The following is a 19634-nucleotide window of genomic DNA, read 5'->3' as shown; positions in this document are numbered from 1 at the left end:
GGTCAATCTGGCCTGAATTTCATCTGATAAAACTGTCTGAATAGACACTCTGGTAACTTTGTCAAATTGTAACATAGCAAAGAACAAAGTTAGTACTTTATCACCTTGAGTCAATTAAGGATAGAGGGGCTATTCTAACAAGTTTATTTACCAATCAAATGCCTACAGGTCGTAATCTGGACTCTGCAAATAGCAAAGTCTTACAATCAGTTCAGAGACTCTGCAGCCAAGAAGAAAAGCTCTTCCAGGACATTTAGGATTGGACTTCTCACGAGAATAAGAAAAATATTCTTCATATTTAATCAGCCAAGCAGAAACCCCTAAGAAGAAAGTTTTATAAAGACTGAAAATGGATGGGAAAATGCAGGTGTTTGTTACAATCTAGGTATGTATTTTAATTATTTCCTAAAAGTAACTAGTATTTTAACATGGTCTGATTTTGAAACTGCATCCTTAAAATGAATTGTTTAATATTAGGTAGTTTTTATTGTCTACAAGAAAGTAGTTTATAAAATGATCTCTATGTAGGTGGAGAATGGGGGTTAAAAAAAAAGGTAATGTTTTCTTTAAAGTAAAACACAGACCTCTCTGAAAAAATGAAATGACCAAATAAACAATAAAAAATACCCTAGATTTTATTTGCGTATATTGAGCAACACAAGCTAGACAGAAAAGGTACGTACCGTATGATTCCAAGAATAGGCAAAACAATCCATGTTGATAGAAACCAGAGCAATGGTTAAGGATGGAAGTGGAAACAGACAAGAGGGGGTGTGAGAAAATTTTCTAGGGTGATGAAAATGTTCTATATCTTGACTGGGGTGTGTGGGTTATATTGGGGCCTACTGATCTGAAATGTTGGGGTCCGGGAGTGACCTGTCAAGAAAGAATTCTTGAGATGTCTTCAGTGCAAAAGGGTGGTTTTATTAAACCACAGGGACAGAACCCATGGGCAGAAAGAGCTGCACTGGGGTTGTGATGAGAGGGGGCTAGGGGTAGTGTAAGTCTCTAAGGAATTTTGAAGCAAGGTTTCCAGGACCTTGAGGGGCTATTAGGAAAAGGTCATTTATTACTGTTTAGTAAAACCTCAGACATGAGATCCTTCAGATGTATAACAGTGGGCCATAGACTTAGAGAAGGATTGCTAAAACACATCTTGTAGGGCGGGGATGAGGGGTGGTGTGGAGATAAAGGATCCTGGAGGTTGGGCTAATGTCAAGCTAAGGTTGCCTTTTGCCTCTAGCAAAAATTTAACATTCTGGCAAGCTCCTCAAGGAAGGTCACTCTGCCTTCTCTCATGTACTTATCAATGGACTATAAGTTGTAAAGAAGTTTAATTTTTTCTTTTGCCTTTGTTCTCCACATCATCTTCTGAATTGTGGGGCACCTGGATGGCACAGTCAGTTAAGCATCCAACCTCGGCTCATGAGGTCATGATCTCGCAGTCCATGGGTTCGAGCTGAGTCGGGCCCTGTGGTGACAGCTCAGAGCCTGGAGCCTGCTTCAGATTCTGTGTCTCCCTCTCTCTCTGGCCCTCCCCCCCTCACACTCTGCCTCTTTCTCTGTCTCTCAAAAATAAACACACACTAAAAAAAATTTTTAAAAACCTCACTGATGCGCATATCTAAGATCTGTGCAATTCATTATATGTAAATTTTACCACATTAAAAAAAAGTATACCACTCTCTAAACTTGAAATACCTATTAGACTAAGACTTCCCTCAGTTGAATTTATTCTTATTAAAAATATCATGATAAAGATAGACTTTTCAGAAATTCCAGATAGTATTCTTTGGTACAAATGTTTTGTACTATTTTGTGGTTAAGTGTGGACTCAACAGTCAGAGTTTTATGAACTGGAATCCTGGCTTAACAACTTACTGAGTGACTTGGGGAGAGCTACCAAACTGCTTTATGACTCAGTTTTCTCATTTGTCAAATGGAGATAATAAAAGCAACTACTTCTCAAAGTTGTCAGGAGGATTAAATAATAAAATACTCAGAACGGTAAGCACTATATAAATATTAGTTACAATTATTACCATAAAGAATTTACACTTAAAGATGTTGTCATCCTGGTAATCCAAAGCCAAGTAGGACCTTGGAAGAGTAAAATTTACACGGACAACTACTATCTCTATCAAAGTAATTTTTAGATTGAAGCCCTGAAAGTCTTTGGCTTTCTCACACAATTAAGAATGAGTCTCCGGGAGCCGGGGTGGCTGAGTTGGTTAAGTGTCCGACTCTTGATCTTGGCTAAGGTCATGATCTCTCAGTTCATGGGAGCCTATTTGGGATTCTCTCTCTCCCTCTCTCTCTACCCCTCACCTGCTCTATCTCAAAATAAATAAATGAAAACTTAAAAAAAAAAAAAAGAATGAGTCTTATCATTCACAAGTGATTCAGAAGCTTTTTATTATTCAATTCTTTAGAAAATTCCTGATTCTTGTCTAGGGCAGATTCTTGCTAATCTTTACTTCAGAGAATTTCTCGATATGAATGAGAAATATGCACAAAGGTTAAAGAGAAACAGAAAAGTCATTTATTCTTAATGTACCAGTATTTAAGCTGCAGGAACATTATTATAATTCAAAATTTTTTTTCTCCCAGCATTAAAAAACAGAAATACTCTATAATTCTGTACTAGATGGCTGTTTATGGAATTTCTATGAGCTAGCTATCTGTATAATGGTACTTTGGAATGAGTAATTAACATATACATATAGGTTAAATATATAGGTTTATTCACCTGTAAATTTATATATGTAAATACTCTGGTCTTTATTTTGCATTAAAATCTACTTCAGAAGATTATGCTAAGTGAAATTAGTCAGTCAGGGAAAGATTTCATTCATATGAGGAATTTAAGATACAAAACAGATGAACATAAAGGAAGGAAAGCAAAAATAATATAAAAACAGGGAGGGGAACAAAAACCATAAGAGACTCTTAAATACAGAGAACAAACTGAGGGTTGCTGGAGGGGTTCTGGGTGGTGGGATGAGCTAAATGGGCAAGAGGCATTAAGGAGGACACTTGTTGGGATGAGCACTGGGTGTTATATGTAGGGGATGAATCACTGGATTCTACTCCTGAAACCATTATTGCACTATATGCTAACTAACTTGGATGTAAAAAAAAAAAACAAAAACTCTACTTCAGAAGATGAAGACAAAGGGAAAATGAATAATCAATACGAATATATCGTTATTTTTAAAATTCCAGAGGTACACAGGAAGTGAGAAAAGAAAATATGTTACTTTATAAAAACAGGGACACTTCATGGTAAAATATCTATGAAAAAGTAGGCCCTGAACTTAAATTTAGAAGCTCTAGAATATAAAATGTTTGTATACTACTATTCTGCTTATCAGGTATAACGTATAAACAGTGTTTTGAAATGGCTACATAAATACAAAGTAATCATTCAGTAAATGTGTGATGGTGGTGATGATAAATATATGAATAAATTTGGACGTCTGGGTGGCTCAGTTGGTTAATCATCCAACTTCGGCTCAGGTCATGATCTCATGGTTCATGGGTTCAAGGCCTGCGTCGGGCCCTATGCTGACAGCTCAGAGCCTGGAGCCTGCTTCAGATTGTGTGTCTCCCTCTCTCTCTGCCCCTCCCCTGCTCACGCTCTGTCCCTCTTTCTCTCAAAGATATGAATAAATTTAAGAACTGAGTGTTTGGGGATGAGGACATAAGAAAAGTAAAGGTACACTCCGCTTCAAAATATGGCCTGTGGCCAAAGATCTGGCTTTAGGCATCTCACGCACCCATCTAATGAGTGCCCATTAGGCAGGTGGTGTGCATCAGAAACACCCAGGGAGCTCTTCAAAACATAGGGCCTAAGCCCTTCCCTTGAGATTCAGTAAGTCTATGGGATCCTAGCATGTATTTATATTTTGAAAAAACTCACTCAATGGTCTAGGCAGATTCAGACCATTTTTAATTTCCATCATTTCTTGAACATATATTTTAATCTTTTAAATAGTATAAAAATCTCACCACACCAAAATAAATCTTGATCTTTTAAAGTCAACCATTTTAACAAAACTTAAAAAAAAAAAAACCAAAAACATACCCCTTGCTCAAGGCAGAACTACAACTAAACCATGACTGAAAGATGGATACCTAATTGGTTTGGACGCTTCTAAGGGAAGAAGATTCAGGAATTATTACCTAGCACTCACTCTAGAACCACTCTTTTCATCATTTTAAATATTACTTAACAAAATACTTGATAATAACTGTATAGTCTTAGCCATCATAGTTGATAAGGGACAATCAGGTAAATGGTAAAAGCATTTTCCCAAATTGTGGGCCATACAGTTGAATACTTCCCAATGGATCTGTTCACTGTTATAGTTGAAAGAAAACCAATAACCAGTTCTGGATATGTCAGACAAGTCATTCTGATAAGCCAAACTCTCTAAATAAGAGCCCTTTCTTAAGGCGCTACAAACTGTATTACATATCCAAAATTATTGTGTCTAGGAATGTAACAATGTTAGAAATACATGTTCTTGGAAATAATGCTTCATTTGGCAGTAATTCTTCCTATTCTCTGATAAATTGCAGTGTTTATGTGAGTTGAACACCTTGCTATCCTAATGACTGCGTTATTCTTGTGGCAATGTCAGAGAACTTTCTCACACAAATATTATAAAAAGTAGATTCACAGTTCATAACTGTGTCATTTGCCTTCCTTCATGGAATCATTTTTTCTGGCTTGGGTGATAAGTGGAGGGCATTTTAGTGATCAAGGTGGATGAATTGACATTTTCTGGCTCTACAGACACAGTCCTTAGCACCAGGATGGCAATGTTAAAAAAGAAATGGGGGAGAGGGGGTGCCTGGCTAGCTCAGTCAGTAGAGCATGCAACTCTTGATCTTGGGGTCGTGAGTTTGAGCCCCACATTGGGAGTAGAGATTACTTAAAAATCAATCATTCAATCAATCAATCGTCTACAATGCTGATTTCTTTAAGGAAATAAGTTTTAGAAATCACCAGGACTTGGGGAAATCTGATTTTTTATTTCTATCTCAAGCAGTAGTAGCATAACTAGGACAGAATTCCTTTATCTCTGAGCCATTCTGCTGAATATTTTCCAGGTTACTCTTGCTTCAGCAAACTTAGGTAGGTATAGCCAGGAGAAACCCAGAGGAAATAGCTCCCCAACATTCAGAAAAAGCCAACCCAGGAATTTCATTTCTAAGAATTTATTTTAAGGAAATAATTGATTGGTATAGAATGTGTACACATGTGTATACATACACACATGCACACACACACACACACACACACCTATATGAGAAATAAGTCTAGAAAGATATATATACCAAAATCTCAATAGCGGTTTTCTGAGTGGAGGGATTTTGAGTAATTAAAAAAAATTACTTTTATCTGTATTCTCTAGTTTTTCTATATAGACCTTGTGTAATAATTAGAGAAGGGACTGAGGTGTTTTCCAAAAGTTTTAAGTACTTATAAGTACTAGGAAAATAGCTATGCTAAACATGAAATTTTTAGAAGCAAACCAAGTAACGGAGGATATAATTTCACGCTCCAAACTAACAGACTGGCTCTGTGAAAGAAATTTTTAAAAAAGTATTATATCCCTTTTAATTTTTCTTAATAATTTACTCTTTCTCCACTCCATAACCATTTTACCACTTCCATATCTACATGGAAAAAGACAAATGATTAATATTTTGGATACTTATATAGTTTTTGCCTCCAGAAATTGTATATCTGGTTTCTTTAATCCTGATGATTCTGTTTTAAAATTCTAATCCTTCTGGGGCACCTGGGTGGCTCAGTCTGTTGAGCGTCCGACTTCGGCTCAGGTCATGATCTAATGGCTTGTGGGTTTGAGCCCCGCATCGGACTCTGTGCTGACAGCTCAGAGCCTGGAGTCTGCTTCGAATTCTTTGTCTCCCTCTCTCTCTGCCCCTAACCCACTCACGTTCTGTCTCTGTCTCTCTCAAAAATAAATAAACATTAAAAAAAAAGTTAAAATTCTATTCCTTCTTAGCCCAATATCTAAAATCCTATGTCCAGAAGAGTAAAAATTAAGACAGGCATCCCTTTTCCCTCCATAGCTGAAAAGAACATATGTATATGTATGAATGTGTATATGTATTTTTATTCATAATCATTTTTTATATAGTTATCATGCACATAACATACAATAGCCAACTGTTTAAGACACAGAGACCATCATCTTGACAATATAATTACTAGTTTCAAGGCCTAGAAAATGCAGCTCACCATGTAAAAATATCTCACCACGAGAAATCAGTAATTTTCAAAGCTGGTAAAACTTAATGCCAATTCTATTTCCTTTTAAAAAAATTGAAGCTACAGGTAGGTTGACAGATTAGAGAAATACTTAAGTTAATACTAACTGGATTGCTATTAAGCTTACCTTACAGCTTTGAAAAACTCTGATTTCTTGTGTGTTTCAGTGGTGAGCTGCATTTCCTGAGTCTCAGCCGATTTCCCAGCAGGAATTCCAGTCTGATGAAGAATCAGCAAAAGGAAGCCCTCACTGAGAGACACACTGGTATCATTCACTGAGTGGAGACAGTGGAAGAGTAACATATTTCTAAAGGCAATTGAGATTCTTAGTACATATGCTCACAAAGTAAATACAGACTTACCTTCCCATGACAGAAGCAATGATTAATTTCCCTTGAAAACCTGACTGCTTTTTCTACAAAGCATTTGGTTTTACCCTACTTACCTCTTTGTGATGATTTTCATTCACCACAGTTCATCCCTTAACTGCCTTTTTGTCACTATTATCACCTCCCAAAGCTGTGAAAGTCAAATCTGGAAATCTAGTGTAACCTATACAGCAATATTTTTGTTAACCAAAAGGAAATGAACATTTAGTACTTTGAAGAAAAACACGTTTTCTTTCTTTCATTTCTCTAAGTAGGCTCCAAGCCCGATGTGGGGCTTGAACTCACGACTCCAAGATCAAGAGTTGCACTCGCCACCAACTGAGCCCACGGGGCACTCAAGAAAAACATGTTTTCTCAAATGTCTTTAACACAGCAGTTCACAAGGAATCAATCATTTGAATACAGTTCTAGCAACTGTCTTAGAAAGTAATATAACTTTTAAAACATTATGGTTTATATACTTTTCAAGGATAATTCTGAATTGTAAGACTTATATTTATTGCTCTAGATAGCAATGTCAACACCGGACCAACAACCACACATACCTTTTTAAGTTTAAAATTAAGTGAATAAAAATAAAAATAAAATAAAAAATTTAGTTTCTCAGTTGCACTAGCACCATTATAAGTATATAATAGCCACTTGTGGCTAGTGGTTACTGTATTGGGCAGCATAGACCTAGAACATTTACACTGCTGCAAAAAAAAAAAAATCTATTGGACAGCACAGTTCTAAATAAAGCATCTAAAGAGAGAGATTTATGGTTAAAAGGGCTTACCTGGCCTAAGGAGGTGTGGGTGTGTGAAGGGGCTGGGCTGGCCTAAGTATCGGTTTGGAATTCTCCTCTCTGGGATGGGCTGGAGGGAGTACCTTCGCTGAGAACATGACATGAATCCTGAAGGAAAAATAAAGAGAGTAGAATGGAACAATAATCAAGAAAGTCCTCACAGTGTATATACATTTATCGATCTCTAGCAGTTGGATGCTCTAGAAAAATGCAAATTAGTATCTCCTTCAATATTTATATGGCCCTCCCTCTGTGCCAGTCAGAGCCTGTCTTGGGCCCTGGGAAAACAGAAATGAGATCATTTTTACCCTTAGTGACTTCAGTCTACTATAGTATAATAGAGGTACATATATACAGAATAGGACTATGGTATGAATAAGGAACTATGGGAACAGAAGGAAGGCAACAAACAAAAGCAAGGAAGGGGTTAGGAAGTATTTCACAGAAATACTGTGTCCTAAAATTCAGAAAAAGCTGTATCCTAAAATTCAGAAAAAGAGAGTTAACATTTTTACTGAGAATATATGAAGTACAAAAAAACATGATATCTCATTGAATCTTGGAATGTTAGAGGTACATAAAATAAGGTATAAAAATGCTTTATCATAGTATACAACAGACACTATTAGCATTCATTCAGTAAGATTAAGCATGTGACTGGAACACATGCTAGAAGAAGACAAAAGAATGAGGACTATATGCTCTGGTCTTTAAAGAATACACAGTCTAGTGGAGGTGAGACAAAACATTCAAGCACTACATGGTGAACACCATGGTGGATTCATTCACAAGGTTTTTTGAGAGCACAAAGACTGAAACAATACTGTGGGATGGGTGCAATATGATATAGATACAGATACAGTGCTCTGAGGAACACAGAGACGCACACAAAGGGGTGTTGGTGTGGGACTCTAGAGGTAGGGGATGCCTGCTCTGAATAAGAATTAGTCAAGGGCATCTGGCTGGTTCAGTGGGTAGAGCATGCAACTTGATTTCGGGGTTTTAGTAAGAGCCCCAAGTTGGGTGTAGAGATTACTTAAAAATAAAATCTTAAAAAAAAAAAAAAAAGGAATAAGCCAAGTGAAAGAGAAAGAGGGGTGTTGAAGGTATCATAAATGAGATTACAAAAGGGAAGTCATAGAAGGCACTGTGTATGTGCGTACATACATGCATGTGTGTATGTGTGTGTGTGTGTAGGGGGAAGAGAGTTTCAGGTCAGTGTTGATGGAGGAAGAAAAGATTAGAAAGGTAAGGATCAGACCATTGAAAGCTTTGTACACCAAATTAAGGAATTAGGATTTTAACTGCCATCAACATTGCTTTTTTACAAAAAAGGAATCAGGCTCAGAGAAGTAATTTGTGCAATGTTACAGTTAGTAATGAGGAAGCTAGGATTCAAGCCTAAATTTATTAAACTTTGAAATCTTTGTTCTTATCCCTCCATCCTGCTGCTCAGTAGGTGTTCTCTGCTCATCCCAAAAACAGAATCAGTACTGTAAAATCTCCTTGTGAACCTACAATCGCTACAATGGTAGAATGTGATGTCTGGATCAAGTTAAAGGTTTTTGTAGGGACTATGTAGTGTGAATGAATGGGGTGTATATATTTGATGAGTTAAGAATATTAAATGTTAACTCTGAATTAAATTTTCAGAGGATTACTGAAAAAAATTATAGCTTTTTGGATGATTAAAAATACAGAAAATGGCAAAAGTTTCTGGGCAGTATGAAAAAACAGTTAAAAATAGTGAAAAAATAAGAAAAAGGACAAAACAAGTATTTCCTGGAATCTGTTTAGAAAATGTACAGAATACATATTAGGGAATATGTCCAGTCTATATAAATTGAAAGCTTAATAAAGATGAGGCAAGCAATTTACAAAAATACAGAGGACAGAGGAACTTGCTAGAGGACAATATAGGGATGTAATCAACAAAATCCAGATGTGGGAAATACTACAGGACAAAGAACTCCGTTTCTTGCACATAAATTTTATGGCAGGTAGGGACGGTAAGAGATGGAAGGAGGAATCCGTAGATTAACAAAACCTTAAAAAAATTGATCAACCAACTGTATTATGTGAGCCTTATATGGATCCTGATTCAAGCAACAAATTGTCTATCAAGTATCCACTCATACTATTTACTATAATTACGAAAAAATTGGAAATTTGGACAATTGCATATTTAATAGGATTACAGAAGTAATGTTTACTTCTTTAAGGTGTGATAATAGTGCTGTGCTTATGTTAAAACCACATACTTTTAGAGATATAAACTGAAATCTTTATAGATGAAGTGATATGACCTGGAATTTATCTCAAAATAACATGGGGGTGGGGTGGATTGGGGAGAGGATGAACGGGGATTTGGATGAAAGAAGCCACAAGGTGATAATTGTTGAAGCTGGGTGATGGGTACATGGGAGTCCATTATATATACTCTATCTACTTGTATAGGTTTGAAACTTTTCATAATAAAATAAAAGGAACAAGAAAAGATGAGTTAAGCATAGAGAAAAATGAAGGAAGTACACCATCATCTGAAAGGCAATCCAAGACAGAGTTAAAGGCAGCGTGGTATAGTAGGAAAAAAATGCCAGTTCTATGATCTATGTGATCTCAGCATGTTACATAAATTCCTTTGCACCACTTCTTTACCTGTGAAATAATGCAGTAATATTAGGTAGTGGCTTTCAAACTTGTGAAACCAAGACTCCCAGTAAGAAACATATTTTACGTGGTAACCTAGTCTACACATATAAATATGATCTACATAAAAATTTCACTAAATACTATACTATTGATACTTTTCTGTCTTATTTCATTAAAAAATTTCTCAATGCACTAACATGATTTTATTACTGCAATGTCTTGAATGGTGGCTCCCAAAAGATATGTCCACATCCTTTTTTGTTGTTGTTGTTTATTCATTTTGAGAGTGAGAGTGTGAGCCGGGGAGGGGCAGAGAGAGAGAGGGAGAGAGAGAATCCCAAGCAGGCTCCGTGCTGATGGCATCTGACAGTATGAAGCCCGATCTGGGGTTCAAACTCATGAACTGTGAGATCACAACTTGAGCGGAAATCAAGGGTTGATCGCTTAACTGACTGAGCCATGCAGGCGCCCTGATATGTCCACATCTTAATCCCTAGAACCTGTGACTGCTAATTTATTTAAAGAAGGGGTCTTGCAGATGTAATTAAGGATCTTGAAATGGGGACATCATCCTGGATCATCTGGGTAGGTCCTAAATTCAATGGCAAGTCCTCTTATAAGAGGAATGCAGAGAGAGAGATTTGAGATAGGCAAGAGAAAAGAAGAAGTAATGCAGGCATGTGGAAGCTGAGATTGGAGTGATGTGGCCACAAGCCAAAGAACACCTACAGCCACCAGAAGCTGGAAAGGTAAAGAACAGATTCTTTCCTAGAGCTCTTGGAAGGAATACAGCCCCACTGCCACTTAATTTCAGACCTCTGGCCTCCAAATCTGTGAGAGAATTCTATTATTTTAAGCCACCATGTTTGTGGTAATTTGTTATGGCAGCCTCAGGAAACCAATACGATGACCCACTAAGATTACAACTTGTCACTGGAAAACACTGCACTAAAAGACTGTATCTCTGTACTGACGGCGGCTCCAGTTCAGGAGGAGGAGGGATGTGAGGATGCTCAATAATGTTAAGAGCAGAAGGGGATCCTGAGACCAACTTCCGCCTCATCCAATCATCAGGTTCCCTACAGTGTTACTTGCAGAAATGACCTTTCCCTATGCATAGCGGCCTTTGGCCCACTTTACCTTTTAGTTATTTGACGCTTGACAGTTGTGTTTCTTGAAAGTAGAGAGAAAGTAGAGAAGTGTTTCTCTTCTTTAACAGGGAAGAGAAGATAATGGGCTGTCCATGTGCACGAACATGTTGGTACAGTGACTGGGATGGAGTGTTATGAAGAAGAGGAATACAATTAGGAGTTTAGCAGAACTACCTGAGCTTTTTTCACCTGTAAACAAACTCTTGTCCTAATCAAAGCTCCATTATAGGAGCTTATTAATCAAAGTTCATTATAGGGTTCCACTCCATTTTTCCTGATTACAACAAATAGAGGCATAGTGTATTTAATACTTTCAAATCCCAGCGTCATTGCTAATAATAATGATCTTGATGACAGCTAACATTACTATTATTATATTCCAGAAAGTATTCTAAGGACTCTGCATGTATTCACTTATTTAATCCTTACAGCTGTGTAATGTAACTACTATTCCAAACTTTTAACTTATTTTTGAGCTGGTAACATGTTCATATGGATCAAAGTTCAAAAGATGTAGTAAATTGATAGGGAAAAGCCTTCCTCTCACACCTGTCCCCAAGTTAACCTGTCTCCCTTCCTTGAAACAGCCAGTAATATCACTTTTTTGTTGAAATCACTTATTTTTGTTGAAACCACATCTATATTCTCTTTAAACAAATAATAGCATGTATGCTTGAGGCAGATGTTATTACAGCACTGCCTATTTAAAGATGAGGAAAAAAAGATACACAGAAAAGTTAAGAAACTGGCCCAAGATGAAGAATTACTGAGACAGAGCTAGGATTTGAACCATCTATTTATAGAGCCATAACCATTAGACTACATTGTCTACACTACCATTTTGGCAGTAAAATAATTGGATGTAAAATGTTAACCAATTGTCTTTTTAATTTTTTTAATGTTTGTTTTTGAGAGAGAGACAGAGACAGAGCATGAGTGGGGGAAGGGCAGAGAGAGAGGGAGACACAGAATCCAAAGCTGGTTCCAGGCTCTGAGCTGTCAGCACAGAACCCGACACAGGGCTCAGATCCACAGACCAGGAGATGGCGACCTGAGACAAAGTTGGACGCTTAACCGACCATACCACCCAGGTGCCCCTCAATTCTCTTTTTTTATGTTCAAATGAAATAATACTAGAATATCAATCCATCTATTTTGGACCACTTCCTGGCATAGGAAGCTTAAGTCTAACAAATGCAAATAAACAATACCTTTACCTACATTTAAGTAAACAGGATTTTTTTGCTCAGTATCACATAGTAGCAAAACTGGTATGTCGAGTCCTATTTCTAAAATCCAATCTGATCCAAAGTAGGGACACTTCCTTAGTATAGACCCTCCTCAATTCACCTGGACACTATGTCTCTTACCTGGTCTGCCTTTCTTGGATCTTGTCTTTCTTCTGTAACTCATCTTCTATAGCTATACTATTTCCAAAGTGATCCCTCTAGTCCTTTGCCTTGATGTCCTCAAAAGTACTGTCAACTAATTCCTGTTTATTTTTTTTTTAATAAATTTTTTTTTAATTTTTTTCAACGTTTTTTATTTTATTTTTGGGACAGAGAGAGACAGAGCATGAACGGGGGAGGGGCAGAGAGAGAGGGAGACACAGAATCGGAAACAGGCTCCAGGCTCCGAGCCATCAGCCCAGAGCCCGACGCGGGGCTCAAACTCACGGACCGCGAGATCGTGACCTGGCTGAAGTCGGACGCTTAACCGACTGCGCCACCCAGGCGCCCCAACTAATTCCTGTTTAAATTCAGGATCTGTCCTTAACTTTCCAGCTTCCTACGCTAACAGTATATGCCTAGAATTTTCTATCTTTCAGAATACACTTCAACCCCTAGCTTAGCACCCTTCATGATCTGGCCCCTGTCTATTCCTCTGGCCTAATAATCCTCAAAAGAACATTAGTACAGCCACACAGGAGGAGCCCCAGCTAATTAGTCTGTACTGTAACAGTACTTGCCTTCAAAAATACAGTTCTCTTAACAATGGCTTTTGCCTGCTTCCATGAGCTCAAAAATTAGCTCATACATCACTTACCCTAAGAAGTCTAATTCCCTATCCTTATTGATTCTGATGTAAATGCCCCTCCTCAATGTTCCCATGTTTACTTCTGTTACTATTGTTAATACCTACTATACTGCACTTAATTGCTAATTAGTTTGCCAGTCTATTATAAACTTTTGGAAGGGCAGGAATCATTTGTTCTTTGACTTTATTTCCCCAGTGATTAGACTGGCATATATTTTGAAGACCACAAGTCAAGAAGTCTGCCTTTTGATTAGATGCAGGGAGTGAAGAAAAAAGAAATTAAGACGATTCCTGGGTTTTTTGGCCTGAATAACAGGATAGATGTTTGTACCATTAAACGAAATGGCAAAGACTGAGATAATTATTGGATATTCCAAATGAGAGTTCAAATAGGCAATCTGAGGTTCAGGGGAAACCAACAGGCTAGATACGTGAATTAAGATGTTATAAGCACACAGATGGTATCTAAAGCCCTGGGACTGGATATTACCTACACAGAACTGTGTAGGTCAAGTTTAGTTACCATTATATCGTGAGAAGGAAAAGCACAGGAGAAAAGGAAGCAAACCAGAGGAAAATGGTTTTTAGGAAGTTAAACAAGTATTTAATAATTTAATAGAGGAAGTGCTCACCTGTGTGAGGACAACCACTGGATTTGGCAGCACAGAATTCAATGCAGAACCTGACAAATACAGTTTTATTTATTCATCTTAAAAATTTTTTTTTCTAATATTGTAGAGAGAGAGAGAGAGAGAGAGAGAGAGAGAGCGCGCGAGCATGGGTGGGGGAGGGGCAGAGAGAAGGGAAGACCTAGAATCCAAAACAGGCTTCAGGCTCCGAGCTGTCAACACAGAGCCTGATACAGGGCTCAAACTTGTGAACCGTGAGATCATGACCTGAGCTGCAGTCAGATGCTTAACTGACTGAACCACCCAGGTGCCCCTTATTTATTTTTTAAACGTTTATTTTCAGAGAGAGAGAGAGAGAGTGAGAGAGAGAGAGAGCATGAGCAGGGGAGGAGCAGAGAGAGGATCACAAGCAAGCTCTGCACTGTCAGCCCAGAGCCCAGCCTGAAGTGGAGCTGGATCTCATAAACTGCAAGGGCTGAAATCAAGAGTCAGTTGCTCAACTGACTGAGCCACCAAGGTGACCTGAACAATGTTAGTAAAGTATGAAAGATAGAAGCCAAAATGGGTAAAGGTGGTCAAAAGGTATAAACTTCCAATTATAAGATAATAAGTTCTGGGGATGTAATCTACAGCATAGTGGCTATCCTTAACAATTCTGCATTGTGTATTTGAAAATTGCTAAAAACATAGAGCTTCAAAGTTCTTATCACAAGAAAAATAGGGTACCTGGCTGGTTCAATCAGTAGAGCATGAGTCTCTTGATCTCGGGGTTGTGAGTTCAAGCCCCACGTTGGGCAGAATTTACTTAAAAAAGGTCTTATCACAAGAGAAAAATTGTAACTATGTGAAGTCATGGGTGATAACTAAACTTATTTTGGTAATCATTTCACTATATATACATACATCAAATCATTATATTGTACACCTTAAACATGTTATATGTAAATTATAACTTAATGAGATGGGGGGGGAAGCAGACGCCAGATTGGAGTGTGCCAACAAAGAACAGGATGGAAGAAAGCAGAAACATCAAGCAGAGAGGATAATTTTGACAAGTTTTACTGTAAAGGAATGAGAGAAAGTGGCATAGCAGCTGGAAGGGCCAATAGATAAGGGAGGGGGAATAATTAGAAGCAAATCCTTGTTTTATACCTTCACACTCTATTGAAGTTAGTTTTTGAATGTTTTTTTCAATTGTATAAACTCCTTGAGAGCAGAATTTTCTATTTCCTAACTCCTCTCTGTGTCACAGGTTCTCAATACATATTTGTAGAATGTCTAGAACCTAAATTCCTAAACCCTTGTCCAAAAAATGCAGAAGAGTAGAAAGAGTAAAATTTGGAATCAGATTCAAGTTCAAATATCATATTTTTCACTAATAAGCTAGATAGCCTTAGACAAATGTATTTGAAGAACCTCAGGTTTCCTATGGGCACAAAATATTTACTTTCTGGAATGCTGTTACAATTACATGAGAGACTGTGTTAAGCCATTTGTGTAAACTGTGTAAACACTTTAGGTGTTTGACCTAAAAATGGTACTCAGATGATTTTATTATTCTTGTTATTATTTTCAATAGCAAGCAAATACAATCATGTGTATACCATACATACATGTAGACATATATACTACAGGGAATTGAAAAACCAATCTAGAGTAGCTCTCTGCCCCCATCACACTACCATTTTTTTTTTTGAGGGGGAGTACATATCACATTATCTCAAATCATTTATTATTTATACTTCATTAATGAAAACACCATGAAAATTGCTATTTTTTTAATGTCATTATCATCAGTGGTTAAAACTGTGCCTTGCACAAAGTAGAAATTCAATAATATATACTGAATACATAAGTGTACAACTTTCAAAACCTTTACGTGTTTTAAAATTGTAAACTTTTAAGTGGGTAAAGATACTGTCATCTCAAATGATTCAATACTGGCATGCAGAAAGCTTGTATATTATGCTCCTTCCTCAGGAATCACCCCAAGTCTGGGCTAGGTGTCTCTCATATGATTGCTTAGCATCCAGTGCTTCCCCCATCATAGCCCTTATTATACCGTAATCAAGTTGTTTGTTTCCAGTACAATTGTCTCTTGACTGAAATAAATTATGTCAACTATTTGAATACTTTTTCGTGTAGTTCTCAATTTCTTCATTTTTCAAAGCCAAATCACAGAACTGGGAAGTTATTAAGGCTCAGCAGCCTGAAGGTCCTATCATGCAAGGGGCATGCTGTGGCTATCAACAACAGGTTCCACTAGTTTATGAGGCACTGTTGGAGACTTCCAGGGAAATATAGAGGAAATAGTCCTGAGGGTTCAGGATGGTCTGGTATGACTCTGGAGTAGCTTTATTTGGAAGGTCTAGTCCCTACCCCAACCCCGGAATGACACCATAATGCAAACCTCTCTGACATAAGCTGGTAACTCTGCTTGCCACAAAATCAGTATCCTAATGTCTCCTAGCAGTGTCCATGGTAGTAACATTGTCTTCAATGTAAAAAGTGCCTATTTGCAGTCACTGCCTCCACCCCCACCACCAGGAGTGCTCCAGCTGAGAGGAAACTACAGTTCTCACTACTCAGACCCAGAACACCCCTTTCCAATGACCTGTTAAAACATGGTGGATTACTATGAAGTTCAAGGAGTGCAGAGATATGCTTCACCTGAGGACATTAAAAAGTCTTATCGTAAAGTGGCACTTAAATGGCACCCTGATAAAAATCCAGAAAATAAAGAAGAAGCTGAGAGAAAATTCAAAGAAGTAGCTGAGGCATATGAAGTATTATCAAATAATGAAAAACGGGACATTTATGACAAATATGGCCAGGAAGGATTAAATGGTGGAAGCAGAAGTCATTTTGATGATTCTTTTGAGTATGGCTTCACATTTCGTAAGCCAGATGATGTCTTTAGAGAAATTTTTGGTGAAAGGGATCCATTTTCATTTCATTTCTTTGAAGACTCACTTGAGGACCTTTTAAATAGTCCAAGAGGCTCCTATGGAAGCAGTGGTACAAGATCCTTCTTCGCTACCTCCAGTGAATATCCAGTTTTTGAGAGATTTTCTTCATATGCTACAGGATATATACCATATGGTTCACCGGGCCATGAGGGCCTTAATTCATTCTCCTCGTTGGCATCTGATAATAGTAGGATGGGCAACTACAGATCTGTTAAAACTTCGGGTAAAACTGTTAATGGCAAAAATACAAATACACAGAGAATTATCGAGAATGATCAAGAAAGAGAAGTTGAAGATGATGGCGAACTGAAGTCCTTCCTTATAAATGGTGTGGCAGATGAAGAGGGCTTTGCAGAAGAATGCAGCTGGAGAAGACAGTTATTCAACAATTATTCACCAAAGTACTTCAGACCCAAACATGTAACTCAACATACTTTTGTGGACAATGATGAGCAAGATATACCTTGGGTCACCAGCAACTGGGATCCCTCTATTTTCTCAGCAGGATTCAAAGAAGGTGGTAAGAGGAAAAAAAAGAAGCATAAAGAGGTGCAGAAGTCAACCAAAAGGAATTGTTAAATTGACTCTTCAGACACATTATGTTCATATAACAATTGAATGTGACTCTTTGTGTGTTTTTGTTAATCACAGAGTTTTGTAGATAACATTTGTTTAGAACTATACTAATGTTATGTTTTTAACATGTTTAACAGGATTGTGGACCTGTGGTCAGTGTTGTTTGGAGTAGGTATGTCAGAAAAAGACGAGTTTGTGGCGACAGTGATGTTAAGAATTTGGAAAACAGGAAATACTATTTTACTATTTCTGAGCTGAACATTTACAAATCATAGAGTTTTTCTTTAGCAGAATTCATGATCTATTTCATTCCTTTTATCTATTTAAAACAACTATACAAACTCCTGAAATATGTACCGCATTAGGAGCTAAAAATTTATTACGATGTACAGATTCAGACTATATAATTATTCATGAAATGACTTTTTTCCAATAGAGGTAGAGCATTTTATACATAAGTACATTATAAACAAAAATTAAAGTATAAAGTATTTTCTCTTAAGTTAAAAATAGCCAGAGTTATATTTGCATTCCCATGTTTACAGTAGCACCTATTCACAACAGCCAAGAGGTGGAAGCAACCCAAATATCAATGAATGAATATACATGCATATAGTGGGATATTACTCAGCTTTTTTTTTTTATTAAAAAAAATTTTTTTTTACATTTATTTATTTCTGAGACAGAGAGAGATAGAGCGTGAGTGGGGGAGGGGCAGAGAGAGAGAGAGAGAGAGACACACACAGAATCCGAAGCAGGCTCTAGGCTCTGAGCTGTTACCACAGAGCCCAACGCGGGGCTTGAACTCATGAACCGCGAGATCATGACCTGAGCTGAAGTCGTACGCTTAACTGACTGAGCCACCCAGGCGGCCCTTTTCAGCTTTAAAAAGGAAACCCTGTTAAATGCTACAAGATAGGTAAACTTTGAAACATTACGGTAAGTGAAATAAGCCAGCCATAAAGACAAAATACCTTATGATTCTACTTACATAAGGTAAGAAGTTCATAAAAACAAAGTAGAATCGTAGTTACTGAGGCAAGGGAGGGAGAGGTGTTGTTTGGTGGTCTGTTTCACAATATATATTTTAAAACAATTAACATGGTAAATTTTATGTTATGTGTATTTTACCACAATTAAAAAAGAAAGCTAGACTTATCCTGGATTTCTCAGAGCAATGTGGCTATATCATGTATGGCAGGCCACCAGTGACGCACTCCAGATAGGAAACTTTCTATTTTCTTTTTTAGTATATACCACGTACAAAGGATCTACAAATACATTACTCTAAAACATCTCTACCCACTATAGTTTAAGGTTACAATGGAAGAAAAATGAGTTACATCAGATATTGAGCAAGTGGTCTTAGCTAAATGTTTTCAGACATTTTAAATGAGCTTAGTTTAATTTCAACACAATCACTTCTTAGTTTCCTCTATTTCATTTTCAAAATATATTACTTTTCCGCCTACGAGTTTTATTCATTCATTCATTCATTCAATGGTATTTTTTGAGTACCTACGGTTTGTCAGGTACTTGGGATACAGTAATGAGCAGACACGAAAAACCTTAGCTGTCATGGAGTTTAAAGCTGGAGAAAGACAATAAACAAATACTAAATAAAATATGACAGTCATAGGTGTTAAGGAAAACAAAATAAAGTAAGAATAGGGGACATAAGTTTTGGAGTAGGAGGGTTGAAATTTTAGTTAAGGTACTGAGGGAAAAGTGATGGCTAACATCTTTGTAAAGATGTAAAGAAAGTGAAGGAGTTAGCCATTTGGATATGAAGTGAAAGAGAATTATAGGAGAAGGAACAGCAAGTGAAATGTCTCTAATGCAGAATGTGTAAGGTGTGTTTGAGGCTCAAAGAGATCATTGTGAATGATTAAGAGAACAAGCAGATGAAATTAGGTAACAGGAGGTCAGATTATGCAGGTACTGCTAGATCACATTATGGACTTTGTTATTATAGGTGGGACGAGAAGCCACTTAAAGGCTCTGAGCAGAAGAATGACAAACTGACATATTTCAACAGGTCCACTCTGGCTGCTGTCATCAAGAAAAGACTCAAAGTAAGCAGATGTACAAACAGGGAAATCAGGCTATTGCTGGAATTCAGGCAGAGTCTGTAATA

At 37.3% G+C, this 19634-nt stretch overlaps 2 protein-coding genes across 9 annotated transcripts in view; one reads left to right on the top strand and one right to left on the bottom strand.

Moving 5' to 3' along the window:
* XPNPEP3 (X-prolyl aminopeptidase 3) overlaps positions 1 to 19634 on the bottom strand; it is a 95790-nt gene that overhangs the window by 72296 nt on the left and 3860 nt on the right. For 6 of the 8 annotated variants that reach the window (XR_007153740.1, XR_007153737.1, XR_007153738.1 and 3 more), the window contains exon 2: positions 7475 to 7591. Coding sequence is in view for 1 of the 8 variants with exons in the window: in XM_047865074.1 (XP_047721030.1) it covers positions 7475 to 7591 (117 nt within the window). In the remaining 7 variants the exon portion in view is untranslated. Of the gene's footprint in view, positions 1 to 6434; positions 6583 to 7474; positions 7592 to 19634 lie in introns of those variants that run through there. The other 2 variants (XM_047865075.1, XM_047865076.1) reach the window with 2 other exon arrangements.
* On the top strand, positions 16451 to 17500 carry DNAJB7 (DnaJ heat shock protein family (Hsp40) member B7). The gene has a single exon (XM_047865078.1). It carries the CDS (start codon positions 16577 to 16579, stop codon positions 17498 to 17500), a length of 924 nt encoding a protein of 307 aa, XP_047721034.1. The 5' UTR covers positions 16451 to 16576.

The sequence above is a fragment of the Prionailurus viverrinus genome, chromosome B4 (assembly GCF_022837055.1).
Source record: "Prionailurus viverrinus isolate Anna chromosome B4, UM_Priviv_1.0, whole genome shotgun sequence".
Taxonomy (NCBI): Eukaryota; Metazoa; Chordata; class Mammalia; order Carnivora; family Felidae; genus Prionailurus; species Prionailurus viverrinus.
This window is presented reverse-complemented; position numbering and strand designations above follow the sequence as displayed.

Bases quoted from the DNA above. Each gene is read 5' to 3' on its own strand.
- DNAJB7 (XM_047865078.1), top strand. From the start codon at position 16,577: ATGGTGGATTACTATGAAGTTCAAGGAGTGCAGAGATATGCTTCACCT.